Source organism: Lissotriton helveticus, chromosome 1_1 (genome assembly GCF_964261635.1).
Source record: "Lissotriton helveticus chromosome 1_1, aLisHel1.1, whole genome shotgun sequence".
Taxonomy (NCBI): domain Eukaryota; kingdom Metazoa; phylum Chordata; class Amphibia; order Caudata; family Salamandridae; genus Lissotriton; species Lissotriton helveticus.
Genome location: NC_136057.1, coordinates 1,785,903,099 through 1,785,923,663, shown reverse-complemented (window position 1 = coordinate 1,785,923,663; position 20,565 = coordinate 1,785,903,099). Strand labels below are relative to the sequence as shown.

The 20,565-nt window shown below is 49.2% G+C and overlaps 1 protein-coding gene across 12 annotated transcripts in view; it reads right to left on the bottom strand.

Annotated features, from left to right (window-relative positions):
- Positions 1 to 20,565, bottom strand: part of RBFOX2 (RNA binding fox-1 homolog 2) — a 686,272-nt gene that overhangs the window by 187,924 nt on the left and 477,783 nt on the right. For all 12 annotated transcript variants that reach the window (XM_078640431.1, XM_078640440.1, XM_078640444.1 and 9 more), the window contains one exon: positions 5,814 to 5,874. In XM_078640431.1, coding sequence (XP_078496557.1) covers positions 5,814 to 5,874 — 61 coding nt within the window. The remainder of the gene's footprint in view (positions 1 to 5,813; positions 5,875 to 20,565) is intronic.

The window sequence follows — 20,565 nt, the reverse complement described above, 5'->3', positions numbered from 1 at the left end:
TGACGCCCATCATCATGAGCCTGCTGGCCGTGTCTGCCCCATCCAGAGCCGTCTTAAGGCAAGAATTTGCAGCATTCTTCCCCTCTTCAATTAGCTTTTCGGCTTTCTGCTTGGCATCCTGGGGCAAGTCCTTCACCAACTGTCCCAGTCCCTCCATGATTTGGTACATGTGTCTGTTCACCAGGGCGTTGGAATTAGCCATGCGCCAGTGGGTCGCGGCATTCCGTTCGATCCTTCTGCCCACCAGATCCATCCTTTTGCTCTCTTTATCCGGTGGCGGGCCCGAGGTAGTGGGTACGTTAGCCCTCCTCCTTGCTGTGGCCGTGATAATGGAGTCTGCGGAGACCGTACCCTGAATGTAGGCCGGGTCCTTCGCGGCATGCTTGTACTTCTTCTCAGTTCTGGGAGTCACTGCCTTGCATGTTGCGGGCTCCCTGAAAGCTTCCTTCCCCTGAGCCAAGACGCTCTCGAGCATCGGGAGGAACTGGCTCCTCGTTTGTGTTGGGAGCAATGTTTCCAGAAGAAAGTCTGCTTTCTGCTTCTCTTCGTCGAGCTTGAGCTTGAAAGCTGCTGCGGCAGATTGTATCACCGCGTTGTAGGCCCCGATGTCGTCCGGCGGCGAGGGCCTCGAGGGGTAGGTGTCGACCACCTCCTCCGGGCTGTCGGTCTCGACATCGATGTAATCCACATCCTGAAGGTCATAGGGCGCCGACTCTGTGTCTGTCCTGCCCTCATCTTCCTCCCCATAGCCGTAGCTCTCGTGGGGATTCTCGTACTCCTCCTGGTCGTCGAACACCTCGACGTCCCGGTCTTGCTCGGTGACTTCGGCGACCTCCTCTTCTTCCTCCTCGACCGCCTCCAGCACTGGTGGCTTGGTCTTGTGAGGGATCGTGAAGGCCTTCATCCTTGCGTCGAAATCTTTTTTCCGCTGCATGAAGTTCTCCATCTCTGCCTCGAGGCGCCTTCTTTTCTTTTCCATCTCGGCCGCGTGTTCCGCGTCGGATGGTTCCGCCGGTCTCTTCGACGGATGGCTCGTCGCCGTGCCTCTCGGAGTCGAAGTTTGACGTCGAACCGGATATCGGGTCTCTGGTCGTCGTCGACAGTTTCGGGTCTTTCTCCCTCGTCGATCGATCCTTTTCGGGGACGATTTTCGACGTCTTCTGCTGATCAGCAGCTCTCGGCGCCGGGGACTCCTTCTCTGAGGATCCGCTGGGCCTGGGAGTAGTCGCGGACGCCGCCTTTTTTGGCGTCGGCGCTTTCGGGGTCTTGCCCTCGATTTTTCGAGACTCAGAGTCTCTCGGGTTCTTGGGGGCCGAAGAGTCTCCTACCTTGTCAGAAGTCTTCGTGTAATCGGTCTCTACGACCGTGTAGCAGTCGTCTTCGGCGGCAGCGTTGTCTTCTTCCTCGGAGGACATCCCCAGCTCGTAGAGCGACGGGGTCGGGGCCTTCCCCTGCAGGGTGGCGTGTGCTACCCTCTGCCTCTCTCTCACACGAAGGGTCTTCGGGGTGAAGGCGGAACAGGCGTTGCAGTCTCCGCTTTCGTGGTCCACCGGTAGGCAAAGGTTGCATACCGGGTGCTGGTCTTTCTGCGCGTACTTGTGGTGGCAGTTCCGGCAGAACTTGAACGGCGTGTTGTCCATCCTCGAGCGTCCAGGGGCTCTCTGGTCGCGTGTTCGTCGACGGTCGTCGAAGATCTGGATGGAAAACGCCTTATCTTTGCTTGTCTTTCGTCGGTGAAGTCCCCTGGAGTCTTCAGATGACTTCTCCTCGTCTTTTCTGTATTTTCTTTCTTCTTTCTCCAAAAATGTCTGGAGCCCAAACGGGAACGATCCAGACCCGACCGCGGAAAAAAAGAATCTGAAGATGGCGCCCAAGAGTGGGAGCTTCCGCAGGAAGCATGCCGACGTCACCGGAAATACACCCAAAAGGGGGTGTGACGCCGACGCCCACCTGGGCAAAGAAAAAAAAAAAAAAAACAAAGAAAAGACTACGAATCCGGACCCAACCACAAGACCGCGGAATAATGCACAGCATAGTGAATCCAGAAAGATTCACGCTGCAAAACTAGGAGGGCATTAGAGTTTGTGATGAGTCATTGTGTTGCTGCCTCCTTTTCCATCTTCCTCTCAACCATGTCCATTTTCTTACTTTTCCCTTTCTGGACGTGGGCCAGTGGAGGAATGAGCATCGCTCCTTGCTGTGGCAACAGTGATGGAGCCAGCCACTGTGTACCCTTGAATGTATTTTGGGTCCTTATTGGAGGTCTTGTATATCTTTTCTACCCTTGCTGTTACTCCTTTTGCTGAGACAGGCTCATTGAAAGTGTCCTTGCCCCGATCCAGAATGCTTGGAAGCATAAGGAGGCAATGTATACCCTTTGAGGATGTTAATGTTTCTAGAAGGAAACATGAGACTCCTTTTTCCTTTTCTAAGGGGACCCCAAAGTATCAGCTACTCTCTTGATGAAGCTGTTGTAAAAGGCTATGTCGTCTGGTGGCGAAGTCTTTGAGAGATAGCGATAGACATGGAGAGCCCTGAAGAAGAGGTCTAAGTCGTTCCATTCTTACTCGAATGTTGCTGTCGCTTCCTCTTCTTCTGGAAAGGAGAGTTCTTCCTCGACTTAATCTTCGTGAGGCTTGGGTGTTGCCAGAGCACCGACGATATCTTCTTCCTCGGTCTCTGAGGTGGTGGAAGGTTTCAAAGGAATTCTGTATTCCTTTAGCACCTCGAACTCCTTATGTGGAGTGCCACCATTTCTGCCTCCAGGCATCTTCTTTCTCCACCTTGAGGGCCCTGTCGGCCGCAGAAGCTGTGGAGATCCTCTTCTTTGATGCAGTGAATTCCACCTCCGAAGGTATGGTCTTAGCCAAGGCCTCTCGTCCAGCACCGGTCTACGATGATTTTGACGTTTTCCTCTAGTCAGTATCCCTGGCATGAGGTCTGTGGGATTCTTTCAGCCATGGCTGACCTTTAGTCATCGTATTCGATGCCTGGGCTGCCTTCTGTGCCGCCCTTGGTAACTGAGGGGTCTTAGTTACCTTCTCCGCTTTCTTTGACGTCCTTTGGATCTTTTTCGCAGTACGCCTCTTCTCTTGGCGTCCCCCTCAAGGATTTCAACAACCGGTCCTGCATGTGTTGATTCTGCGGCTACCCCGGTTACTTTTCATCGTTTGAGAGACCAAACTACTTCAGCGATACCTGCTGTTTCTGGTGCCGAACATAGTAAGGTGGTACTCTTCCCTTTGCTTTCTTCGGGCCTTGAATGCTTTTGACACAGATACAGCGCAGGCCTCGCAATCCTTGCGATCCCTAGGCAAACAGAGGTTACAGACATCGTGTGTATCACGTTGTGCAAATTTGTGGGGTCAATTAAGGCAAAACCTGAAAGGGGTATTTACCATGGCCCCTACCTTGCCTCATTTTGGTCCATCTGCGTGGTTGCTGCTCCCAATGGGTCCCCCGATGGGAAAAGGTGGCCGGAGGTATCCTTTTTTTTCCAGTGCCTTGGTAATCAAAGTAAAATGGTTCTTTCGCTAAAATCCCCCCAAAATGATGGGTGTTTCGTCCAAAAATCCGGTTTCTCTTCCCTTGCTTCCAGACCTAACGACAGAAAAAGAATCTGAAGATGCCCATCATGCACAGGAACGTCCGGGGAGCCGTCTGGTCTGATGTCACAAGGGATGGACCTAGCACCAAATGGTGGCCGACGACACGCATGAAAAGGCAAATGCTACTTACCAGTATGCATCTGTTCTTGGCATGTAGGGCTGCTGACATTCATATCTTAGCATAGATCGCCCCCTAGTGTTGGGTCCGGATGTTTGCACCTTGTTGTCTTGGAAGAGTCTTCAAAGTATCACGAGATAGGTGACTCCTCCCCTGGACTACAGTGCGCATGGGCATCAGAAACAGACAATTCCCGACCCAACCACTATATGGCGGAATAATAATGCACAGCATGTGAACCCAGAACAGGATTCAGGCTGCAAAACTTCCTTTAATTTTTGATGAAAATAGATTCATCATAGGTCGTTAGTGGCGACTACTTGAAGTTAATGGAGAATCCCAGGCTGTGGAGTCTCCTTATGATTGTGTGTACGCTGTTTTTGCATTGCTTTAATGTCCTTACTGTTACTAGCCAGTTGTCCATATTACCGTACACATGTATTTCCCTTCTTTTGAGGTATGCTGCGACCACAGCCAGACACTTTGTGAACACTCTTGCTGCTGATTTTATAATGAAGGTTAATATCTTGAATTGGCAGTACATACTGTCCACTATAAATCTGAGGAATTTTCTGTGTCCAGGAAGCCAGGCATGCTGATCCAGAGTTCTGGCAGTGCATAGTTACCTACTGGCAGTCTCTGCTGCATCCAGTGCAGATTTAAGACAAGTGTTGGCAATTGTCCAGCAATCCCAGATTTGTTGGCCCGCTTTTTAAACTCTTCTTGTAGGTGCTGCATGAGTTTCTCAACTCCACCCTACTGTTGGTGGGCATGGCAGATAAGCAGGAAGTTTGAAATTACAATGCACCACTGCTGACCTCTACATCCTCCTCCCCACCATGTATACTCTTGCTCTCCGTGTCTGGAGGAGGGCCTGTAGATGCAAGTACTGGCTCTCTTCAAGCTGTTGCCATGGTAAGAGTCTGCTGGTATGTTCTCCTTGATGTCCAGGTGGAATTTTGTAGAAAACCTATATTTCTTCTCCACCCATGGACAATGGCATATGTGACTCCAGACATGTCGCTTTCCCCTGGTCAAGGCCTCTGGGCACCACTGGAAGGAGTATGTTACTTACCCTGCAAGCATCAATTCGTAGCGTATTGTGCTGCAGATGCACATGCTATGCATACTCCAGTCATCTAGTGTTGGGCATAGACTTTTTACTCGTGAAAAATGTATGATCGGCATTGTGTGTCGTCTCTTCCCCTCGAGACACTGCACATGTTCAACCATTCCTTTGTTAGATAATGTTTTTCCCTTAGCCATATATACAGTGAGTATATAGTCTAAGTTAGTTTTTTTTAATACCTGCTGGGGAGACAAGAGAATGCATTTGAATCTGCAGCACTACATGCTACAAATAGATGCTTACATGGCAACATATTCCATTTGTAGCATTTGTTGGCCTCAGATACATGCTATGCACAGGCTGTAAAGCAGTACCTTCTGCGCAGTGGCTTTAGGCATGAGATGATGCGTTTGATTGAATTAATGTTTGAAGGACTGTTTGTCCAACTAGAGCCTGTTGTCTAGCTTGAACATCCACACAGTAGTGTTCTGTTAAAGTGTGTGGGTTCACCCATGTTGCTGCTTAGCAAATGTTATTGAGGGATATTTTCCAGAAAAGCCAAAGTTACTTCATTCTTTCATGTTGAATGAGCCCTTGGCATGGTTGGTAGTGTTAGTTTTACTTTGGCATAACAAAACTGGATACATTTGACAATCCATCTTGCTATTCCTGTTTTAGAAATAGCATTTCCTTTCTGTGTGAGAAAGAAATACAATTGGGTTTTCTGAACGGTTTTCTACGTTCCAAATAGTACAGCAGTGCTTGTTTAACATCAAGTGCATGTAAAGCCCGTACTGCCATAGTTTCTGGTTTTGGAAAGAAAACTACTAACTTTAAAGTTTGATTTAAATGGAAAGGTGATATCACTTTGTGTGAATTTTTGATATGTGTGTGTATATATAGGTTATATAAGTCCTAGAAATACTTATTCTTCGTCCTCCCAATAAAACTCAGTAACATTGATCGATAAGCAACCACCCATCAACCCCAACCAAATATCCCTTCACCAGGTCCTCACCGTTTGCATACGGGGTCACCATCTTCTTGTTGGTCATCACACGGGCAGTTGCATTGTTCACCTAGAAGCAGAAAAAGCGGGATGGAGGGAGGTGATGTTGCAGGATAGGGAAGGGGAGGAGAATACCCAGCATTAGAGAAGAGGTGCGCTCATGCACAGAGCCCGGCGCAAGGCACAAGACCACGTGCTTGGGAACAGTATTCCAACGTAAGTCAGCAAAGTCCATCTACTGCAGCTGTTCCTGAAAACATGCAGTGATCGTTAAGACGGATGCACCAAAGAACTCCTAAAAAACCTGCTTTTATTGGGGGGCGAGGTTGTGAGGGATGGTGTGGTGCAGGGGAAACTGGGAGGATGGCCAGGAGTTTCAGGGGAGGCTGCTGAGGGAACGGTGGGAAAGGGGACAAGGGAGAGATGTTCCTGTTTTGAGATCACGGTAGGGGAATGGCAAAGTTAACGGCTCAAGCCCACAAGAAGGCCATTTCTAGTTTTGTTGATAATGGCTGCGTAGGTCTGGGTGAAATGTTTGAGAAGGGAAGGGGAAGCCCTCCCTGAAAAAAGGCCTACATGATGGTGGAACAATGGCCTTTTGGGTATTATTGCTATTAAAGTTGGATGCAAGAAGGCCTAATTTACAATAAATTACTACAGTTATGCCATAAACTGCTGCTGAACGGGAAAACCGGATTACAAGGGGTATATCCGTGCAGTGAGAAAATCTCATAGCAGCACTGTAAAATAGGCCCAAGTCAACAAGGTATTGTTAAGTACTGGGATACCTTCTAGGTCTTCACCATGTGTAGTGAAATCAGGGAGACACATTTTTCTATACAGTAATCCATCCTCTTCTCTTTCTAAAGGGTGCAAAGAGTCACATTTCTTTACTTTTTCAGGTAAGGCATTGGAATTGTGGGTTCTGAGATAAGGGACAGAGATGTCATGAGGCATGCTGACTTGGGCTAGCAGTTGACAGGTGGGGCGGACAAACAAATGCCAGCCAATAAGTTAGAGCACAGTTGCAAATAAATGTGCAGGGCAGGGCAGGGATGCAAACTTAGCGTGCATGGCAGGGTGGGAAACAGTGAGCAGGGCGTGGGCAGCAAAATCAACATGTATGTAAAAAAGGATAGTTCTTTGGCTGCACGAGTCTTCACTTTCACTACTCAGACTGCTTGTACTTGGACACATTTTGAGTCATTAATGCAAATATTTATTGGGCAGGAAACAAGAGCAACCAGGACTGGAGGTCGGGCTCCCCAGAACAATTCAGGCTTCAAGACTCCTCAAAACCCAGATGAAAGGCAGTGGGTAACGGGCAGAGGCAGTCTATGACCATCACCCTACATTATTAACCCCTTTTCCTCCTCCTTGATTAAAACAGTAGAGAAAGGGCAGAGGAAATAATGAAAGGAACAAGAAGAGAAGGGACAGAAGAGAAGGGACAGAAGAGAAGGGGCAGAAAAGAAGAAATGAAAAGATGAACGGAGGGAAAGAGGAACAAAGTTGATGTGAAAGGATAGATGGGAGAAGTGCAAGCAAAGAATAACTTAAGGGAATGGATAGGGAGCATAAAAGAGAAAAGGAAGTGAAAGAAATCAAAAGTAGAGGAAACAGAAGGAAGAACCTGAATAGTTTTATAAGGGAGGAGAGCCTATTCTGGGAAAATGACAAATTAGAGGATTTTAGTACACACCCCACTTATGACAATATTTTGGGACCATGAGTTGAACTAAGGGTGGACAAAGGGCCTGGATTTGTGGAGGAAGAAGAGACTACATTTAATGGGCATTTGTGTTAGGATTCAAGAGGCAGGTTTAATTAGACTGGAAGGGCAGCTGCGGCGTGATGTAGGATGGGGTAAGCCAATTTCAGTAGTGGGAAAGTGTGGGTATCACTGCGGCTTTGGATGGAGCGATTCTTGGACCAGGACTTATACCCAGTTGGGGCTGAATTTGGGAAAGAGAAGGAGAGGACAGCAAGTCAGGTTGAATTCATTGGCAGAAAGGATTGGAATTAGGGTTCATTAGGGGAAGCCATGTTTTCTGCAGATGGGGTTTTACAGAAGCAGCTGCTCTTGTTTCCATCCAATGTTGCACAAATACTTTAAACAAAAAAAAATATATATATATAAAATCAAATTATACACATTCCAATCGGTTCAACATTTGACAGAAAAGACCCACCAACGAAAGGAGTGGACATTTAAGGGGTGGGCATGCTTATAAAATGGGAATCAAAAGGAGAAATAAGAAAAGGGTGGTGAGCTGCGTCCCTCATCTGTTACTTTACTCCATGGTGCTTCTCCTTTAAAAGTGTCATGGCCGGACTTACTCTGCAACCATTGACAGTGACTTGACAGACCACCCAAGGGCTGAAATCAGCATGACAGACTGTATTGACATTACAGGCCACACTTATCAAATGTGTTCCATACAGAGTACGTAATCAGTCCTTCAGGCTGCAGTCCGCCATAGAGGAGGGGCACCGTCTTGTCCAGTCAGCCGCAAAGCCAGTCTTTGAATTCAGCCATAGACTGGACATGTCTGGAGAGTCTACTAAACAGCCTGCACATTCTCTGAAGCAAAGCTTGGAAAAGAGGAAACCACAGATTGGATTTACAGGTTATTTTAATTAACACAGAGTCAATCCAAAAATCATAGGCAACGAAAGTCACTGCCTGAATCTGACCAATTCTAAATCAAAAGAAGAAACAGAAATAAACACCTCTACTACTCTGAGGTGTAACTAAAACAGTGTTGATTTCCTAGTTAGATGATCATTCTTTCCGTGAAGAAAGAGAGACCTGGTAAATGGACAGAGTATGGTCCTAGCTGACGTGTCTGAAGTTCAATTCTACAAAATGTCTGCAGATGGAAACGTTCCTTACCTGCAATCCGCTCTCTCCTCTAGGGAAATCTTCTTCAAAATCGTAAGTACTGAAGAACAGGTTACCTTCAGTAACACTAACTGGCGGATACTCTATCTGTCGAATCCGCACTTGTGGAACATTCTCAGCCACCAGACTGGATCCAGAGATCTTTAAAGTAATAGCTCTAGGGTGCTGCTGGGTAGCACCACCTGACTACAACAGACTCACACTACCCCAGGAGTGAGGAAGTGGAACTGCCTATAGACACTTGCCCTGCACACCGATGTCAGTTCCAGATTTGTTTGTCTTCAGAGCACCCAGACGCGAATCAAGTCAATTAAGTTGCAACAGAGTATTCTGAAAACAAACTTGGGTACTTTTCAGAATGTGTTTGCCACAGAATAGATAGGTGGGAGGGAGGCAAGGAACTTAAATATCCCACCAGAAAACAGCCTTACTAAAGGTTAAGTAACTTGTTTTCCTTATGGGTACTAACCATTCCTCAACTTTAGCCAAATATCACAGCAATAACTCCTGAGACCCAATAGTCAAGGCAGTGGCGGTTGTGATCCTGTGTACGGAAGCCCATGTAGCAAGGTCATAAAACTCTTGCTAATGCCTTTAGTGACCGTAGCAGTGGTGGAATAAGCCCACAGGCCTTCAGGGGCATCCCTCTAGGCTAGAGCCTACCACACCTTTATAAAGTGGAGGCTGGTTAATTTAAAGGAATAATAAATTGTTTCAGGGGAAATAGATCTGTTAACCATTTCAGAAAATCCATCGCAACAGGTGATTTAAAGTGTGAAGGCTGGTCAAGCAAACACATTTTCTTTAAAAGACAGACATGTACCTTTAACTCTGCTCACCTTGCAAAGCCTTGTTAGTGTATTGACAAATCAAACATACAAAAACAATACTTTAGCCTGTAAGAGATCAAGCTGGCAGATCTTACAACAGAACACAAACTTCACTCAATGTCCTGAATAGATAGATTTGGTCAAAGGAAGTACGACTGAAAGGATTGCATCCATCTCTTCAATTGCATCTCAAAACGGCTCAGTTGCCAACAATCAGCACTCACGGAGACAAAGGTAGTGGAGATTTGGCCGCAAGACTCTGCCCTGTTTCTTCAACAGGAGGTCGTCCCAAAAGTGTAGCTGGATCAGAGGGCAAATGTGCAGGGTCAAGAGATCAGGATGCTACCCCTGCCCCCACGGGGGCACAATAATTCAGGCTATCAATAGGATTTGGGAAGATTGTCCCGATTTCCTTAAAGGTGCAAGGAAGCAGAGGCAGGTAGGGATGGGAATGTGTACAGGATGCCTGTGTCCCATTGCAGGCGCAATGAGTTTCCTTTGGATCTTCCTAGTGGAAAATCTAGCATGCAGTAGTCTTGACACAGTAAGCTTTTGCCAGGGGTGAAAAGATCCTGCCAAGGTACATCCTACCAGTCACAGTTGCCCTTAACCACACAAGGATGAAGACTACACTAGTGATCTGCCAGCAGACATCTGCTCAGTTTGTCTGACCTAACATTCTGAGACCCTGCCAAGTGATTGGTCACGCCAAAAATGACCTGCTGATCCAGTCATTCCTAAAGGCACAGGTTCTCCTGGCAGAAGGTGCAAGACCCCACTTTGTCCTAATTGGTTTCAGTATCACATGGCAGTAGCATTGTCCACGACAACCTGTCCCATCCTGCCCTTGATGGTTGGTAGAAAGGCTTTCAATATAAAGCGCCAACAGAGAGATGTGAAACCTGTGCATCAATAGTGACTAGAGACCCCCGATTTCCACTTCTCCCAGAGGAGCCCTCAAATCTACAGTTGGAGCATCGGACTCCTCTGTGAGCTCTGGGTGTGACTGGAGAGATACAGATTGAGTCAGCTGCGCTTCCCAGGTTCAGAAACCATTGAAATGAAAGGTTTCTCTGTAGGGCTTGCATATGTTATCTGGCAAGGATGAGGATGATATACAAGGCTAGGGACCTAAGAAGTCTCAGAACAATCCTCTCCAAGAACGAGCATCCTGAATGTCACTGACTTCATGGAGCAAGGCCTTGAACATCAGTGTGCCCGGAATAGCTCTTATTTAAGGGACTTCTATGTACTGGCATAAGGTGAGACTATTACGCTGAAGGAAAAATCCTACGGATGACAGCTAGACAATTGTCCGGAGGTGGGCTGCAGATGAAATGGGGCAAGCCCTCCTTAAGCAGCCAGCCGTTGAGTTAACGGAATACATGTATCCAAACACCAACGAAGATAAGCTGTGACCGCTGGCATCACCATGGGAACACAAGACCGTTGAGGTGAGGGGTAGAGTGGCAAACTGGAAGTGCTTCCACCGTGAACCTTAGGTAAAGTCTGAAGAACAAAAGGATAGGCATTTGAAAATGTGTCCAACAAGCCCAAGAACACCATCCAAGTCCCTGGATCTAGAGGAGGAAGAACCAGAGCCAGAGAACTTTTTGAATTTGTCCATTCGTAAAGAAGCATTCGGATCCTGGAGGTCCTTCCTGGGAAGGAAGAATTAGTTGGAATAACACCCCACCCCCATTTCTCACTCAGGTACTCTCTCAATGAGGTAGTGGACTAAACTCTTACATAAAGAAGTTATTGTGGTCTGTCAAAATACGAGCTGAGAACGGAAGAATGTGTGAGTGGACAAAATAAAAGGCAGGGCGTAGACCCATTAAACAATCTGCAACATGGACTGATCCCATGTGATGAATTTTCAGTGAGGAAGGACATAATAAAATTCGGGTCATACCCCCTATCGGCTGGCTGTGGTCCTGAAAGGTGAAGCAAGAGTGGATTGGTAGCTGTGGAGTCACAGGAGTAGCAATTAGAACACTGCTGCCCCTGCTGATGTGAACAGCTTCAGCGGTCACCATGCCCTATAGATTTGTGAAAGGTCCGAGCTGGTTGCTGAGCTGGCTGAGAAGCAAGGCTTCCGTTCTCAGTATGCGCAGCCCTTGAACAGCACCTGAACTTAGCCACTGCTAATGAAATTGATGGCTGGCGAAAGAAACCCTAAGGAATTGGCTGTAGTATGGCTGTCTCCAAACCCCTCTTATGCAGCGTTGGCTTACTTCACAAAAAGAAGCATGTCCATCAGGGCCCCCAGTTTTTGAATTAACGGTTGACTTTGGGTAAGACTGGGATTAGGTGCGAGAACAGCCCCCAATCGGGGCGGGAAGTGGCAGTGCAACTGGGAGGAGGACCGTTGCTGTCAATGATGAATGCAACCACTTGGTGTTGCTCTGTTACATAAAATTTTGATTGGTTCTCTCTGTTCCCACTCGGGTACATAGAGTCAAACTTCTCACAAAACTTTGAAGCATGGCTGGAGTCCAAGCACCACAGACATGCATAGTTGTGGCATGTGATCGACAATGGCTTCCTGTAGTGACAGCACAGCTTGAATTTGCGGAAGAGGGGGGTGTTAGGACACGTAGTCTTGTAGGTTTGTAATCAGCAGGCGGCGGACACACTTGGGAGGAGAGCTCCAGATCTGCGTCAAAGTGGAATTCAATGAGCCAACATTCGTGATAAGTGATGGAACCTATAAGCAGCTCTGCTCTGACACTTCCGAAGCAATAACTGACTCAGATGGCACTACCTCATAACACCCAAGAGCTATCGCTTTCAAGATCTCATGGGCCAGTCTGGTGCTTGGGAATATTTTACAGGTGAAGAATCTGTGGTAAAATGGTAGAAGTATCCATCAGAACTGTCCAACCAGTGTGATCCCAGAGCACTTTTAAACAAATATACACACAGGAACTAAAAAGTCACAAATAAAGTAAAAGGTGGCTAGAAACAGCTTTAAAAAACTTTTTTTTAAAGAAAAAGAATGGTAATTGTAGCAGATGGGCTGCAATAAAGAACAAATAAAAAGAACTCTTCTTTTAAGGAATCACCCTTCTCAAGAGTGCCATCAAGCTCGAAGGTAACAGACCGATTCCTTTTTTTTTTTTACGGGAAAAAAGATCCTTGGCATAAGAGAAACATTTTATGCTCTTTCGTCTAGATAGTTGGGAAAGTTATTTATGACTTACCCTAGAGGAAGGCTAGAGTTATAGATGAGCAACTTCTCCTCCAGGGGATTCTCGTCAAGTCGTAAGCAGTGAACAGAACAGGGACACAACAGTTGAAGAAGCCTGCTGGGGCAAGTTGGTAGCACAAAGTCTTCAAGCTACCACCACCGCTGTGCAGCATAAATAACTAAGACCTGACACAAAGATTTGCACCAGAGCTCACAGAGTCAGAAAGTGCTGTCAGAGTTGCTGGGACCCTCATAAGGCAAGTTATTGAACCAGGAAGAATTGGCCTGTGACCTCGACACCGGCTGACTGGACTTCGGCCAGACTGGAGAGGACTTTGTGGTCTGTCGACCTTGCAACCAGGTACCCCTTACCATCTTCGTGGATCAAGGAATCTCTGCAGGAAGACCCAACGTGTTGATTTCTTCAATTATTTTGAGCTTGCTAAAATCAGGACTTATGAAAGTACCACTTCTTCCTGGCAACTAGAGGAGTCACAGTTGTTTGGAAGCACTGGAGGTAAAACTTCTTCCCTTTTTAAGGCTAGGATTTACAGGTGGCTGTTCACTTTGCTCCCTTCAGAATTACCACAGTCCTGTGGGAAATGTAAAAGCCCATTTCGAATGAGTTCAGAAACTAGTCCGCTAGGTTCAATAAGGAGTAGTTTCTTACCTGTAACTCCAGTTCTCTAGTAGGGGTATCTCTGTTATAGTCATAATCTAGTGAATAGTCCCGCTCATGTGCGGGGACCCCGGAGCAATCAAAAATAATCTCTTTAACTGTCTTCTTTGCAGCAGTGCATAGACACGTAAGAGAGAATTAAAGACAGATAATGCAGCCTATACATGCAAGGCTACACTGTCCAGTACTTCAACTAGAAATGCAAAGGATATTCCACCAATATCACCATGGAAAACACTCCACCCCCTCCCCCCCTTCACCTAATCCTTGGAATGATAGAGAGGAAGGACAGGACAGACAAGCCCCCGCCCCCATAGGCTGCCATTATGTGGCTTAAAAAGGGATACCGTGCCTTTAAGGAAACTTTCAAGAACTCTCCTGGTATCCCAGAATGCACAGTAACTCCCTCCACTTTCAGTTCTTTTTGGAGGTGTATACAGCTAGACCTGTAGCATTCATCATCTTATCCATTTTCTCCACCGGGGAGGAGGGTGGGCGCTTACGACTATAACAGATACCCCTCCTACAGAACTGGAGTTACAGGTAAACTACTCCTTCTGTAGTAGGGGATCTCTGTGTAGTCATTATCTAGTGAATAGAATGTCAAGGCCATCCAAAAAACAAGCCGGCGGTGGAGAAAAAAGGCAATACCACTACTGTGCAAACAGATTTCTCAATGAAGCCTGCCCAACCTGAGCATCTGCTCTGGCATCAGAGTCCAGACAGTAATGCTTAGCAAAGGTATGGACCGACTTCCAAGTGGCAGCCCTGCAGATTTCTGCAATGAGAACATTACGAAGCAAAGCTGTTGTAGCCGCTTTGCCCCTGGTGGAATGAGCCTTAGGCTTACCCCCGAAGTTCTTATTCGCTTTCTGATAACAGAGCTGGATACAAGAAACAATCCACCTAGAGATAGATTGCTTCGAAGTAGCCAGACCAGTACTAACCGACCCATAGTTGACAAACAATTGGTCGGATCTACGAATGTCTTTAGTTTTATCCAGATAGAATTTTAACACCCTTCTGACATCCAGGGAATGAAGAGACCTTTCCGCTGGAGTGGAAGGATTCTGGAAAAAAGTCGGTAAAGTTATAGTCTGATTCACATGAAAATCAGAAATCACCTTGGGAAGGAACTTAGAGTGAATACGCATAACAACCTTAGCAGCATGAAATACAGTATAAGGTTCCTGGCAACACAATGCCTGAATTTCACTCACCCTGCGGGCCGATGTAATGGCCATGAGGAACGCCGCCTTCCAAGACAGGTGCTGCAGCGAAGCCTTATGAATAGGCTTGAAAGGTTCCTTCATCAACCTGGACAGCACCACATTCAGTTCCCATGAAGGCGAAGGAAGCAGAACAGGAGGGAACACCTTCTTCAACCCTTCCAAAAAAACCTTAATCACAGGAATCTGGAAGAAGGATATCTGCGAAGGGCATTTTCTGTAAGCAGTCAATGCAGCCAGATGAACCTTAATGGAATGGAAATTAAGGCCAGACTGAGCTAGATGCAGAAGGTATGGAATCCACACCCTCTTTGCAGGTCGTCGGATCATAGTTCTTAGACATGCACCAGATGCAGAATCTCTTCCACTTGTAAGCATAAGAGGTCCTAGTAGATGGCATCTTAGCCTCCTTCAATATGTCCATGCAATTGAATTGAACTGAATTGGGTTCTGCACAGCTGCCACCCTACGGGTATCCTGGCGCTCAGACCTGAGAAGCCAACCTAAACATCAACCGATAGGATAAAGGCGAAATAAAGGAGGGCTAGAAATCGTACCTAGGAAACAGCTAGGTTTTCAGGCTTTTTCTAAACTCAGCCAAAGAGTTGGCTTGTCTGATGTTCTGGGGCAGCTCATTCCATAGGTGAGCAGCTACAACACTGAGAGCCCCCCCCCCCCCCCCCCATCCTAGAGCGTCTAAACCTGGTAGTCATCAATAGATTTGCGCTGGAGGAACAGAGCTGCCTCTTGGGATTGTACCAGGTAAACTTCTCTTGCAATGGGACAGGACCCAAATCGTGTGCTGCTCTGTAGGCAATGCAAAGTGATTTAAAGTGAATCATTTCTTTAATGGGCAGCCAGTGAAGGTCTCTCAAAGCCAGCGTTGTAGAGGACCCACGGTGCCTGTTTAGCACCATATTTGCTGCCATAGACTGGACTCTCTGCAGCCCCTGAAGAATGTATTGCGGTGCTCCTAGATACAGAGAGTTGCAGTAGTCCAGCCTACTCAGCACAATTTTCCTCATTACAAGTGAGCGCGAGTCTTTGGGAAGTAGTGGAAGAATCTGTCGTAACGTGCGCATCAATGAAAGGCACACGCTGACAGTCTTATTAGCCTGGGACTCCATTTGGAGGTTAACGTCCACCAAGACTCCCAGGTTGCGCACTGTTTTGGCTGGAATCAGAGGCTCCTCATCAGGAGTGAGCCTAAATTCCAGAGGTAGATGTTGGGACAATCTGACCGTGGGGCAGTATACCACCTCGGTTTTCCCCCCATTAAATTGCAAAGAGTTACTCCTAAGCCATACCGCAGTCTGGCGCATGCACTCCTGGAACGTATCCTCGGGAAGATTCAAGTGCCCGTATTGCACTCTCTCAGGAGCCATGCCGCCAAATTCAACGATGAGGTTGGGGTGCACCATCTGCCCCCCGAACTTCGTGAGAAGGTCCAGCCGACACGGCAGCCGCCGATGAGGCAGGATCGACCGGTGAAGCAGGTCCGTGAACCACCACTGTCTTGGCCATTCGGGACTAATGAGGATCATCCACGCCCAGGATTGGGCCAGCTTGATGAGCACCGCCGGAATCAGGGGAATGGGTGGAAAAGCGTACAGAAATCTGTTCGACCAGCTGATCCATAACGCGTTCCCCCAGAGTCCCCGGCTGATAATACCTCGAGGCAAAGTCGCGGCATTTGCTGTTTTCGGCGGTGGCGAACAGATCCACGTCTGCAGTGACCCTAATGGTGAAGACGTCGCCTAGCACCTCGTCGTTTATGACCCACTCGTGGTTTTCCTGAAGCAGTCTGCTGAGGGCGTCCGCTTGAGCATTCTGCACACCGGGCAGATGAGTCGCCGTTATCGTCAGTCCTCTGGCTAGCAGTCAGTGCCAGATCGCCTGCGCTTCCTGTGACAGTGTGCGCAATCTTGAGCCCCCCTGCTTGTTGAGGTAATACATCGTGGTCGTATTGTACGTCTGAATAAGCAAGGAGTCGGTCTGGAAGGACGGATGAAAGGCCTTCAGTGCCAAGTGAACCGCTCGGAGTTCCAGGAAATTGATGTGATACGTGGACTCCGCTGGAGACCACGTTCCCTGGATCTGTAGATGGTCTGAATGCGCTCCCCAACCCTGGAGAGACGGATCCGTCACGATAGTCTGAGTCGGGATTTCCTTGTGGAAGGCAACCCTCTGAGTAGATTCTCTGCCGAGCACCACCATCTCAGGGACTGCTGGGCATGAAGAGACAACTGGATCCTGTCGTCCCAGCACCCTTTCCTCTGGTCCCATTGATCCTCCAAGCATTCCTGCAGCGGCCTCGTGTGCAGGCGCGCATGAGGGGTGAGGAAGATACAAGAGGCCATCGATCCCAGTAGAGAAGACACCTTCCTCACTGTTGTAGATGGAGCAGCTATGAGAAGCCTGAGGCTTCCGAAGGAGTGATAAGCGTCGCTCCTCCGAAGGAGACACTTGCTGACAGCGTACTGATGGAGGCTCCCGAGTACTGCAGGCACTGGACCGGAATCGGAACAGACTTGGACATATTTATGTGCAACCCTAGCCGATTCAGAAGGACGGCCGTCCTGTTGAAGTGCAATTGTGCTTCCTGGAAGGTGGAGGCTTTGATCAACCAGTCGTCCAGGTATGGGTAGACAAACACCTTGTTCTTGCGCAGGTGCGCTGCCAAAACTGCCATGCACTTTGAAAACATCCTGGGTGCAGACTTCAGTCCAAACGGTAGTACGGTGTACTGATAGTGATTGGCGCCGACAAGGAAGTGCAGGCACTTCCGGTGTTTCCGTGCAATGAGCACATGGAAGTACGCATCTTGCAGATCTATCGCGCACAGCCAGTCTCCCCTTTGCAGCGGAGGGTAAATCTGGTGCAAAGACAGTATGCGAAACTTTTCCCTGCAAATCCACTTGTTTGCTTGTCGCAAATCCAGAATGGGCCTGAACTCGTTCTTGTCCTTCTTCCACACCAGGAAGAAGCGTGAGTAAAGGCCCTTCCCCTTTGAGACAGAGGGACGTCTTCTATCGCCCTTTTTCTTAACAGGGTGTCGGCCTCCGCCTGGAGCTCGCGCAGCTGGAACTGCGAGCCCACCGGTGGAACAGCTGGAGGCGGACTGGTGAACCGAAGACTGTATCCATTGCAAACAATATTCAGCACCCACTTGTCTTAAGTAATGTTTCTCCACTCTGCCCCCCCCCCCCCCCCCCACTGGAGCGGGTAACGGATGAGGGGGAAGAAGCACCTCAGGGCCTAGACCCAGCCGGGCCTTTGGTCGCGGATGACGACTGCTGACCACCTTGGCCCCTCTGGCGCTTTTGGAACGGGCACAGCTGGAACTGTTGTTGCTGCTGCTGTTGCGGTCCAGCCTGCCGACCTTGCCCTCTACCCTGCGCCCCGTACCGTCTCTTGAACGGGCGGAAGGTCTTCTTGTGTTCCTTTGGCTTTTCCAACCAGACAGCCGTCAAGGTCTCAGCCTCCGCCTTAATGCGGGCCATCTCCTCGTCCGCATGTTTTCCAAACAGTGTTTCGCCAGAGAAAGGCAGATTGGCCACCCTCTGCTGCGCTTCGGGCTTCAAGGACGTCAGACGCAGCAAGGCGCGGCGCCTCAGGTTGACCCTATGACAGTACCCCTGGGCTGCCAGGAGGGAGGAGTCCGCAGCAGATCCGATCACTTGGTTAGAGACCATGAGTCCTTCATTCATGATCTCTTGGAAATCCTCCCTGTTGTCCCAGGGAAGGAGCTCCACGAACCGTGTGAGGGACTCCCATAGGGACCGTTCATAACGTCCCAACAAGGCTGAGGCCCTAGCAGCCTTCATAGCCGTGACGGCCGACCCGTAGACCTTCCTGCCCGCCGAATGGAGGCACTGTCGATGACGGGGTGGTGGCGTGTTTCCTCGCCGCCGTCACAATCACTGAGTCCGGTGCAGTGTCAAAGCGCAGACGCTGGGTCCGAGTCGGGGGCCCAATATTTCTTTTGGAGCCTTGAAAGCTCTGACCTCGTCACCGCAGGGGTGAGGAAGAGCTCCATGGCCGGTTCCACCAACCCTGGCACCAACGGCAACAATGGGCGAGACAACTGCTTCTTGTGCAGTGTCTCGAATATGACTGACGTCGAGGGTGTGGGCACCGTGAGTGTGATGCCCAGCTTCGCCGCTCCTCGTAGCAATACCTCCTGGAAGGAGACAATGCCGTTTATCGGGGACACCCTCGTCCGAGGGGAGTTCGACAGGGTCGGTAAATAGTCCCTGGCACTAGACGAATCCGTGTGGCGGGATCTAGACCTGTCCCTCCTACCGCGCCGTCTGGATCGTGTAGACGAGCGACGGCGACTCCTGGACCCATCTCTCCGTCCAGAGCGAGATCTCGAACTCCGTGGCCTCGGCCGGTCCACGGGCCGGACCGGAGGGCGCTGTGGAGGCCTGACCAGGAGGCTAGGTCGAGGGTGCCCCGTAGGCGGCGTCGGCAAATGCAGCGAGACAGACCTTGGCGGAGCCGGTGGAGGAGGCAGAGTATGCCGATGAGGCGGCACCGGTGGTGGTGGAGGCGTAGGGGGTGGAGGCAGTGGAGGAGGAGTCGGGGTACGTGGAGGCGGACCCCTTGGTAACGGAGGCGGTGTAGGCAACCTCGGATGGGAGGGTGAGTAGACTTGAGTACTCCGAGCCCGGAGACTTCCCCACTCTCCTTCTCTTCCTCTTCCTCTTCTGACCAGAAGATGGTGATCTCGAGGCCCTACCCCCCCGTTGACTAGCGACGTCACCACGACCGTGGGCTCGCTGAAGTAGAGGACACCGTCCTGGTCCTAGAGTGTCTAGGCTTCTTCCTTGACGCTGAACGTCCTTTCGACATGCGTCTCCTTGACGTCGCCGAACGCCTGCTCAGCGTCGATGGTCGTCGCTTCGACGGTCGGTGCCTCGACGTAGATCGCCCCCTCGACAGCGATCTCCTCGGCGTCTAAGACCTCCGTCTCGACGCTGATCTTCGTCTCAACGTCATTGACTTACGTGTCGACGTCGATGGTGACCGGCGGTGTCGCCTCGATGGCGAGCGCCGGCGTCTTGACCCCTCACGACGTCGAAGATGGCTCGACGACTAATCAGTCCTCGACGTCTACCTCGTCTGAGGTCTCTACGTCAGTCCCCTCGACGGCGCTTTGACCCAGAGCCCTGGGGAGACTGGGAACAGACTGTAGTCATTTCTTTCGACGCCGAAGCTATCGACGTCGACGGAGACCGGTGGCGTTTTCTGGCCTTTTCCTTCCTGGGGAGCCCCCTAGAGGCCTGCACACGGGCAGAGGAAGGAGCCCCTTCATGCTCAGACCCACCTTGTCCTTGCTGCCTTCTTTGCTCCAAGCCTTGGAGCCTGGTCTTCTCCCTGTCCTCCAGGGTCCTTTTAGGGAACTGGAGGCAAATATCACACTCCTCAGGAACATGGGAAGAAGGCAGGCACAGGATACAAACCCTGTGAGGATCAGATTTTTCCTTTTTCCTGGAGCACTCCGCACATTTATCAAAAAAGGCAGGCATATTTGATAGAGTAGCAAAAAACACCAGAAAAACTCCAGCAAGAGTAGAAAAGGCAAAAACACGTCGAGTGAACACACTAACACTTTAAAAGTGCACAAATTGTAGAAATAAACCCAAAAAAGGGAGAGCTCAATGCTCCAGGGTCCTGCTAGCAGGAGCCGGAAAAAAGAACTGAAAGTGGAGGGAGTTGCTGTGCATTCTAGGATACCAGGAGAGTTTTGGAAAGTTTCCTTAAAGGCACGGTACCCCTTTTTAAGCCACATAATGGCAGCTTATGGGGGGCTTGTCTGTCCTGTCCTTCCTCTATCATTCCAAGGATTTGGTGATGGGGGGGGAAGAGTTTTCCATGCTGAAACCTGGCAGACAGGTTTAAATGTGATATTGGTGGAAT